This window comes from Corvus brachyrhynchos, unplaced genomic scaffold (genome assembly GCF_000691975.1).
Source record: "Corvus brachyrhynchos isolate BGI_N302 unplaced genomic scaffold, ASM69197v1 scaffold2326, whole genome shotgun sequence".
Taxonomy (NCBI): Eukaryota; Metazoa; Chordata; class Aves; order Passeriformes; family Corvidae; genus Corvus; species Corvus brachyrhynchos.
The window spans coordinates 5,609-14,944 of record NW_008238475.1 but is presented as its reverse complement, the minus strand read 5'-3'; the positions used below and the strand labels follow the sequence as shown (position 1 = coordinate 14,944).

Here is a 9,336-nt window from a genome sequence, read left to right as displayed (position 1 = left end):
GGGACTGGGAGGGGACTGGGAGGGGACTGGGAGTTTTTGCTCATTTTTGGGGCGTTTTGAGGAGGAATTTGGGGTGAAATTGGGGTTTTTTGGGGGCAGGATTTTGATCATTTTCTGGTGGTTTTGGGGGATTTTTGGGAGGAATTTTTTTTGGTGGTTTTTGGGGAGGATTTGGGGTGAATTTGGGGTTTTTTCAAGAAGAGTTTTGGGGGAGTTTTTGCCCATTTTGGGGTGTTTTGAGGAGGAATTTGGGGATTTTTTTCGAGAACAATTTTGGGGCAGGTTTTGCCCATTTTGGGGCGTTTTGAGGGGGAATTTGGGGCTGAATTTGGGTTTTTTTTTGAGGAGGAATTTTGGGGGAGTTTTCGCCCATTTTGGGGCATTTTGAGGAGGAATTTGGGGTGAATTTGGGAGGAATTTGGGCTGATTTTGGGGTTTTTTTGAGGACAATTTTGGGGGAGTTTTCGCCCATTTTGGGGCATTTTGAGGAGGAATTTGGGGTGAATTTGGGAGGAATTTGGGCTGATTTTGGGGTTTTTTTGAGGACAATTTTGGGGGAGTTTTCGCCCATTTTGGGGCATTTTGAGGAGGAATTTGGGGTGAATTTGGGAGGAATTTGGGCTGATTTTGGGGTTTTTTTGAGGACAATTTTGGGGGAGTTTTCGCCCATTTTGGGGCATTTTGAGGAAGAACTTGGGGTGAATCTGAGAAGAATTTGGGCTGAATTTGGGGTTTTTTTTGAGGACAATTTGGGGCAGTTTTCACCCATTTTGGGCCTTTTTGAGGAGGAATTTGGGGATTTTTTCGAGAACAATTTTGGGGGAGGTTTCACCCATTTTGGGCCATTTTGAGGAGGAATTTGGGGTTTTTTTGTGAAAATGTTGGGGGACTTTTCGCTCATTTTGGGCCATTTTCAGGAGGAATTTGGGCTGAATTTGGGAGGAATTTGGGCTGAATTTGGGGGTTTTTTTGAGAACAATTTTGGGGGAGTTTTCGCTCATTTTGGGCCATTTTGAGGAGAAAGTTGGGGTGAATTTGGGAGGAATTTGGGCTGAATTTGGGGTTTTTTTCGAGAACAATTTTGGGGCAGTTTTCACCCATTTTGAGGAGGAATTTGGGCTGAATTGGGGGTTTTTTTCGAGACCAATTTCAGGGCAGTTTTCGCTCATTTTGGGCCATTTTCAGGAGGAATTTGGGCTGAATTTGGGAGGAATTTGGGCTGATTTTGGGGTTTTTTTGAGGACAATTTTGGGGGAGTTTTCGCCCATTTTGGGGCATTTTGAGGAGGAATTTGGGGTGAATTTGGGAGGAATTTGGGCTGATTTTGGGGTTTTTTTGAGGACAATTTTGGGGGAGTTTTCGCCCATTTTGGGGCATTTTGAGGAGGAATTTGGGGTGAATTTGGGAGGAATTTGGGCTGATTTTGGGGTTTTTTTGAGGACAATTTTGGGGGAGTTTTCGCCCATTTTGGGGCATTTTGAGGAGGAATTTGGGGTGAATTTGGGAGGAATTTGGGCTGATTTTGGGGTTTTTTTGAGGACAATTTTGGGGGAGTTTTCGCCCATTTTGGGGCATTTTGAGGAGGAATTTGGGGTGAATTTGGGAGGAATTTGGGCTGATTTTGGGGTTTTTTTGAGGACAATTTTGGGGGAGTTTTCGCCCATTTTGGGGCATTTTGAGGAGGAATTTGGGGTGAATTTGGGAGGAATTTGGGCTGATTTTGGGGTTTTTTTGAGGACAATTTTGGGGGAGTTTTCGCCCATTTTGGGGCATTTTGAGGAGGAATTTGGGGTGAATTTGGGAGGAATTTGGGCTGATTTTGGGGTTTTTTTGAGGACAATTTTGGGGGAGTTTTCGCCCATTTTGGGGCATTTTGAGGAGGAATTTGGGGTGAATTTGGGAGGAATTTGGGCTGATTTTGGGGTTTTTTTGAGGACAATTTTGGGGGAGTTTTCGCCCATTTTGGGGCATTTTGAGGAGGAATTTGGGGTGAATTTGGGAGGAATTTGGGCTGATTTTGGGGTTTTTTTGAGGACAATTTTGGGGGAGTTTTCGCCCATTTTGGGGCATTTTGAGGAGGAATTTGGGGTGAATTTGGGAGGAATTTGGGCTGATTTTGGGGTTTTTTTGAGGACAATTTTGGGGGAGTTTTCGCCCATTTTGGGGCATTTTGAGGAGGAATTTGGGGTGAATTTGGGAGGAATTTGGGCTGATTTTGGGGTTTTTTTGAGGACAATTTTGGGGGAGTTTTCGCCCATTTTGGGGCATTTTGAGGAGGAATTTGGGGTGAATTTGGGAGGAATTTGGGCTGATTTTGGGGTTTTTTTGAGGACAATTTTGGGGGAGTTTTCGCCCATTTTGGGGCATTTTGAGGAGGAATTTGGGGTGAATTTGGGAGGAATTTGGGCTGATTTTGGGGTTTTTTTGAGGACAATTTTGGGGGAGTTTTCGCCCATTTTGGGGCATTTTGAGGAGGAATTTGGGGTGAATTTGGGAGGAATTTGGGCTGATTTTGGGGTTTTTTTGAGGACAATTTTGGGGGAGTTTTCGCCCATTTTGGGGCATTTTGAGGAGGAATTTGGGGTGAATTTGGGAGGAATTTGGGCTGATTTTGGGGTTTTTTTGAGGACAATTTTGGGGGAGTTTTCGCCCATTTTGGGGCATTTTGAGGAGGAATTTGGGGTGAATTTGGGAGGAATTTGGGCTGATTTTGGGGTTTTTTTGAGGACAATTTTGGGGGAGTTTTCGCCCATTTTGGGGCATTTTGAGGAGGAATTTGGGGTGAATTTGGGAGGAATTTGGGCTGATTTTGGGGTTTTTTTGAGGACAATTTTGGGGGAGTTTTCGCCCATTTTGGGGCATTTTGAGGAGGAATTTGGGGTGAATTTGGGAGGAATTTGGGCTGATTTTGGGGTTTTTTTGAGGACAATTTTGGGGGAGTTTTCGCCCATTTTGGGGCATTTTGAGGAGGAATTTGGGGTGAATTTGGGAGGAATTTGGGCTGATTTTGGGGTTTTTTTGAGGACAATTTTGGGGGAGTTTTCGCCCATTTTGGGGCATTTTGAGGAGGAATTTGGGGTGAATTTGGGAGGAATTTGGGCTGATTTTGGGGTTTTTTTGAGGACAATTTTGGGGGAGTTTTCGCCCATTTTGGGGCATTTTGAGGAGGAATTTGGGGTGAATTTGGGAGGAATTTGGGCTGATTTTGGGGTTTTTTTGAGGACAATTTTGGGGGAGTTTTCGCCCATTTTGGGGCATTTTGAGGAGGAATTTGGGGTGAATTTGGGAGGAATTTGGGCTGATTTTGGGGTTTTTTTGAGGACAATTTTGGGGGAGTTTTCGCCCATTTTGGGGCATTTTGAGGAGGAATTTGGGGTGAATTTGGGAGGAATTTGGGCTGATTTTGGGGTTTTTTTGAGGACAATTTTGGGGGAGTTTTCGCCCATTTTGGGGCATTTTGAGGAGGAATTTGGGGTGAATTTGGGAGGAATTTGGGCTGATTTTGGGGTTTTTTTGAGGACAATTTTGGGGGAGTTTTCGCCCATTTTGGGGCATTTTGAGGAGGAATTTGGGGTGAATTTGGGAGGAATTTGGGCTGATTTTGGGGTTTTTTTGAGGACAATTTTGGGGGAGTTTTCGCCCATTTTGGGGCATTTTGAGGAGGAATTTGGGGTGAATTTGGGAGGAATTTGGGCTGATTTTGGGGTTTTTTTGAGGACAATTTTGGGGGAGTTTTCGCCCATTTTGGGGCATTTTGAGGAGGAATTTGGGGTGAATTTGGGAGGAATTTGGGCTGATTTTGGGGTTTTTTTGAGGACAATTTTGGGGGAGTTTTCGCCCATTTTGGGGCATTTTGAGGAGGAATTTGGGGTGAATTTGGGAGGAATTTGGGCTGATTTTGGGGTTTTTTTGAGGACAATTTTGGGGGAGTTTTCGCCCATTTTGGGGCATTTTGAGGAGGAATTTGGGGTGAATTTGGGAGGAATTTGGGCTGATTTTGGGGTTTTTTTGAGGACAATTTTGGGGGAGTTTTCGCCCATTTTGGGGCATTTTGAGGAGGAATTTGGGGTGAATTTGGGAGGAATTTGGGCTGATTTTGGGGTTTTTTTGAGGACAATTTTGGGGGAGTTTTCGCCCATTTTGGGGCATTTTGAGGAGGAATTTGGGGTGAATTTGGGAGGAATTTGGGCTGATTTTGGGGTTTTTTTGAGGACAATTTTGGGGGAGTTTTCGCCCATTTTGGGGCATTTTGAGGAGGAATTTGGGGTGAATTTGGGAGGAATTTGGGCTGATTTTGGGGTTTTTTTGAGGACAATTTTGGGGGAGTTTTCGCCCATTTTGGGGCATTTTGAGGAGGAATTTGGGGTGAATTTGGGAGGAATTTGGGCTGATTTTGGGGTTTTTTTGAGGACAATTTTGGGGGAGTTTTCGCCCATTTTGGGGCAGGGGAAAGGGGGGGGTGGGGCTGCGGTGGGTGTGTGCTGGTGATTGACAGGTGTCCATCAGGAGGGGGTGGGGGCATTTCCTGGTGTGTAGGGCAGAGCTAAATGAGAGCAGGTATCTCCTGGTGATTGACAGGTGTCAGTCAGGACAGGGTGGGGGCATTTCCTGGTGTGTGGGCGGGGCTAAAAGGGAGAGGGTGTGACCGGGTGATTGACAGGTGTCAGTCACGACGGGGTGGGGCTATTTCTGGATGTGTGACCTGGTGACGGACAGATGTCAGTCAGGAGGGGTTGGGGCTATTTCTGGATGTGTGCCCAGGTGATTGACAGGTGTCAGTCACGACGGGGTGGAGCTATTTCTTGATGTGTGAGCCGGTGATGGACAGATGTCAGTCAGGAGGGGTTGGGGCTATTTCTGGATGTGTGCCCAGGTGATTGACAGGTGTCCGTCAGGAGGGGGTGGGGGCATTTCCTGGTGTGTAGGGTGGAGCTAAATGAGAGCAGGCATCTCCTGGTGATTGACAGGTGTCCATCAGGAGGGGGTGGAGGCATTTCCTGGTGTGTGGGCGGGGCTAAATGGGAGAGGGTGTGACCAGATGATTGACAGATGTCAATCACGACGGGGTGGGGCTATTTCTTGATGTGTAACCAGGTGATGGACAGATGTCAGTCAGGAGGGGGTGGAGGCATTTGCTGGTGTGTGGGCGGGGCTAAAAGGGAGAGGGTGTGACCAGGTGATTGACAGGTGTCAGTCACGACGGGGTGGGGCTATTTCTGGATGTGTGACCTGGTGACGGACAGATGTCAGTCAGGAGGGGTTGGGGCTATTTCTGGATGTGTGCCCAGGTGATTGACAGGTGTCCGTCAGGAGGGGGTGGGGGCATTTCCTGGTGTGTAGGGTGGAGCTAAATGAGAGCAGGCATCTCCTGGTGATTGACAGGTGTCCATCAGGAGGGGGTGGAGGCATTTCCTGGTGTGTGGGCGGGGCTAAATGGGAGAGGGTGTGACCAGATGATTGACAGATGTCAGTCACGACGGGGTGGGGCTATTTCTTGATGTGTAACCAGGTGATGGACAGATGTCAGTCAGGAGGGGGTGGAGGCATTTGCTGGTGTGTGGGCGGGGCTAAAAGGGAGAGGGTGTGACCAGGTGATTGACAGGTGTCAGTCACGACGGGGTGGGGCTATTTCTGGATGTGTGACCTGGTGACGGACAGATGTCAGTCAGGAGGGGTTGGGGCTATTTCTGGATGTGTGCCCAGGTGATTGACAGGTGTCCGTCAGGAGGGGGTGGGGGCATTTCCTGGTGTGTAGGGTGGAGCTAAATGAGAGCAGGCATCTCCTGGTGATTGACAGGTGTCCATCAGGAGGGGGTGGAGGCATTTCCTGGTGTGTGGGCGGGGCTAAATGGGAGAGGGTGTGACCAGATGATTGACAGATGTCAGTCACGACGGGGTGGGGCTATTTCTTGATGTGTAACCAGGTGATGGACAGATGTCAGTCAGGAGGGGGTGGAGGCATTTGCTGGTGTGTGGGCGGGGCTAAAAGGGAGAGGGTGTGACCAGGTGATTGACAGGTGTCAGTCACGACGGGGTGGGGCTATTTCTGGATGTGTGACCTGGTGACGGACAGATGTCAGTCAGGAGGGGTTGGGGCTATTTCTGGATGTGTGCCCAGGTGATTGACAGGTGTCCGTCAGGAGGGGGTGGGGGCATTTCCTGGTGTGTAGGGTGGAGCTAAATGAGAGCAGGCATCTCCTGGTGATTGACAGGTGTCCATCAGGAGGGGGTGGAGGCATTTCCTGGTGTGGGGGCATTTCCTGGTGTGGGGGCTAAATGGGAGAGGGTGTGCCCAGGTGATTGACAGGTGTCAGTCAGGAGGGGTGGAGGCATTTGCTGGTGTCTGGGCGGGGCTAAATGGGAGAGGGTGTGACCGGGTGACTGACAGGTGTCAGTCAGGAGGGGCTGGGGCTATTTCTGGATGTGTGACCAGGTGATTGACAGGTGTCACTCAGGATGGGGTGGGGGCATTTGCTGGTGTGGGGCAGAGCTAGATGGGAGAGGGTGTGACCGGGTGATTGACAGGTGTCAGTCACGACAGGGTGGGGCTATTTCTTGATATGTGACCAGGTGATTGACAGGTGTCAGGAGGGAGTGGTGCAATTTCTTGATGTGTGACCTGGTGATTGACAGATGCCAATCAGGAGGGGGTGAGGCCATTTCTTGATGTGTGGGCGGGGCTAAATGGGAGAGGGTGTGACGGGGTGACTGACAGGTGTCAGTCAGGAGAGGGCAGGGCCATTTCCTGGTGTGTGGGCGGGACTAAATGAAAGCAGCCGTGTCCTGGTGATTGACAGGTGTCAATCAGGAGGGGGTGGGGCCATTTCTTGATGTGTGGGCGGGGCTAAAAAAGAGCGAGCCTATCCTGGTGATTGATACGTGTCAGTCAGGAGGGGATAGAGCCATTTCTTCATTTGTGAGCTGGTGATAGACAGGTGTCACTCAGGAGGGGGTGAGGGCATTTCTTGGTGTGGGGGCGGGGCTAAGTGACAGCAGCTGTGTCCTGGTGATTGACAAGTGTCAATCAAGTGGGGTTGGAGGCACTTCTTAATCTGTGGCCGGGGTTAAGCAAGAGTGGGCGTGTCCTGGTGATTGACAGGTGTCAATCAGGAGTGGGTAGAGCCATTTCCTGGTGCATGGGCGGGGCTACATGAGAGCGGGCGTGTCCTGGTGATTGACAGGTGTCAGTCAGGAGGGGGGAGAGCCATTTCTTCATGTGTGACCTGGTGATTGACAGGTGTCAATCAGGAGAGGGCACAGCCATTTCCTGCTCTGTGGGCGGGACTAAATGGGATCGGGCGTGTCCTGGTGATTGACAGGTGTCAATCAGGAGGGGGTGGGGCCATTTCCTGGTGTGTGGGCAGGGCTAAACAAGAGCGGGTGTGTCCTGGTGATTGACAGGTGTCAATCAGGAGGGGCTGGGGCCATTTCCTGGTGTGTGGGCAGGGCTAAACAAGAGCGGGTGTGTCCTGGTGATTGACAGGTGTCAGGAGGGGGTAGAGCCATTTCCTGCCGTGGGGGCAGGGCTAAGTGGGAGAGGGTGTGACCGGGTGATTGACAGGTGTCAATCAGGAGGCGGCGGGGTCATTTCTTGATGTGTGGGCGTGTCCTGGTGATTGACAGGTATCAATCAGGACGGGCTGGAGGCATTTCCTGGTGTGTGGGTGGGGCTAAACAAGAGCGGGTGTGTCCCGGTGATTGACAGGTGTCAATCAGGTGTGGGCGGAGCTGTGGGGAAGACCCCATAACCCCAAAATGATCCAAAATGACCCAAAATGACCCAAAATCGCCGTTTTTTGCCCCAAATGCAGACGATTTCCGGATTTTCTGCGGGGATTTGGGGAACGAGGTCAATGACGAGACCCTGGGCCGGGCTGGGACCTTTGGGGTGTCCCTGTGACCCCATAACCCCAAAATGATCCAAAATGACCCAAAATGACCCAAAATCGCCGTTTTTTGCCCCAAATGCAGACGATTTCCGGATTTTCTGCGGGGATTTGGGGAACGAGGTCAATGACGAGACCCTGGGCCGGGCTGGGACCTTTGGGGTGTCCCTGTGACCCCATAACCCCAAAATGATCCAAAATGACCCAAAATGACCCAAAATCGCCGTTTTTTGCCCCAAATGCAGACGATTTCCGGATTTTCTGCGGGGATTTGGGGAACGAGGTCAATGACGAGACCCTGGGCCGGGCTGGGACCTTTGGGGTGTCCCTGTGACCCCATAACCCCAAAATGATCCAAAATGACCCAAAATGACCCAAAATCGCCGTTTTTTGCCCCAAATGCAGACGATTTCCGGATTTTCTGCGGGGATTTGGGGAACGAGGTCAATGACGAGACCCTGGGCCGGGCTGGGACCTTTGGGGTGTCCCTGTGACCCCATAACCCCAAAATGATCCAAAATGACCCAAAATGACCCAAAATCGCCGTTTTTTGCCCCAAATGCAGACGATTTCCGGATTTTCTGCGGGGATTTGGGGAACGAGGTCAATGACGAGACCCTGGGCCGGGCTGGGACCTTTGGGGTGTCCCTGTGACCCCATAACCCCAAAATGATCCAAAATGACCCAAAATGACCCAAAATCGCCGTTTTTTGCCCCAAATGCAGACGATTTCCGGATTTTCTGCGGGGATTTGGGGAACGAGGTCAATGACGAGACCCTGGGCCGGGCTGGGACCTTTGGGGTGTCCCTGTGACCCCATAACCCCAAAATGATCCAAAATGACCCAAAATGACCCAAAATCGCCGTTTTTTGCCCCAAATGCAGACGATTTCCGGATTTTCTGCGGGGATTTGGGGAACGAGGTCAATGACGAGACCCTGGGCCGGGCTGGGACCTTTGGGGTGTCCCTGTGACCCCATAACCCCAAAATGATCCAAAATGACCCAAAATGACCCAAAATCGCTGTTTTTCGCCCCAAATTCAGATGATTTCCGGATTTTCTGCGGGGATTTGGGGAACGAGGTCAATGACGAGACCCTGGGCCGGGCTGGGACCTTTGGGGCGTCCCTGTGACCCCATAACCCCAAAATGACCCAAAGTGACCCAAAATGACCCAAAATCGCTGTTTTTTGCCCCAAATGCAGACGATTTCCGGATTTTCTGCGGGGATTTGGGGAACGAGGTCAATGACGAGACCCTGGGCCGCGCCTTCGGGCGCTTCCCGTCCTTCCTCAAGGCCAAAGTGATCCGGGACAAGCGCTCGGGGAAGACCAAAGGCTACGGCTTCGTGTCCTTCAAGGACCCCAACGACTACGTGAGAGCCATGCGGGAGATGAACGGTGAGGGGGCAACTGGGAGGGACTGGGAGGGACTGGGAGGGACTGGGAGG

General features: G+C 50.5%; 1 protein-coding gene across 1 annotated transcript in view; it reads left to right on the top strand.

The window, feature by feature from the left end:
* Positions 1-9,039: 9,039 nt before the first annotated feature.
* Positions 9,040-9,336, top strand: part of RBM42 (RNA binding motif protein 42) — a gene marked incomplete at its 5' end in the record, with an annotated part of 746 nt that continues 449 nt past the window's right edge. The window contains one exon of the mRNA XM_017737187.1: positions 9,040-9,286. Within this exon, the coding sequence (XP_017592676.1) occupies positions 9,040-9,286 (247 nt within the window). The remainder of the gene's footprint in view (positions 9,287-9,336) is intronic.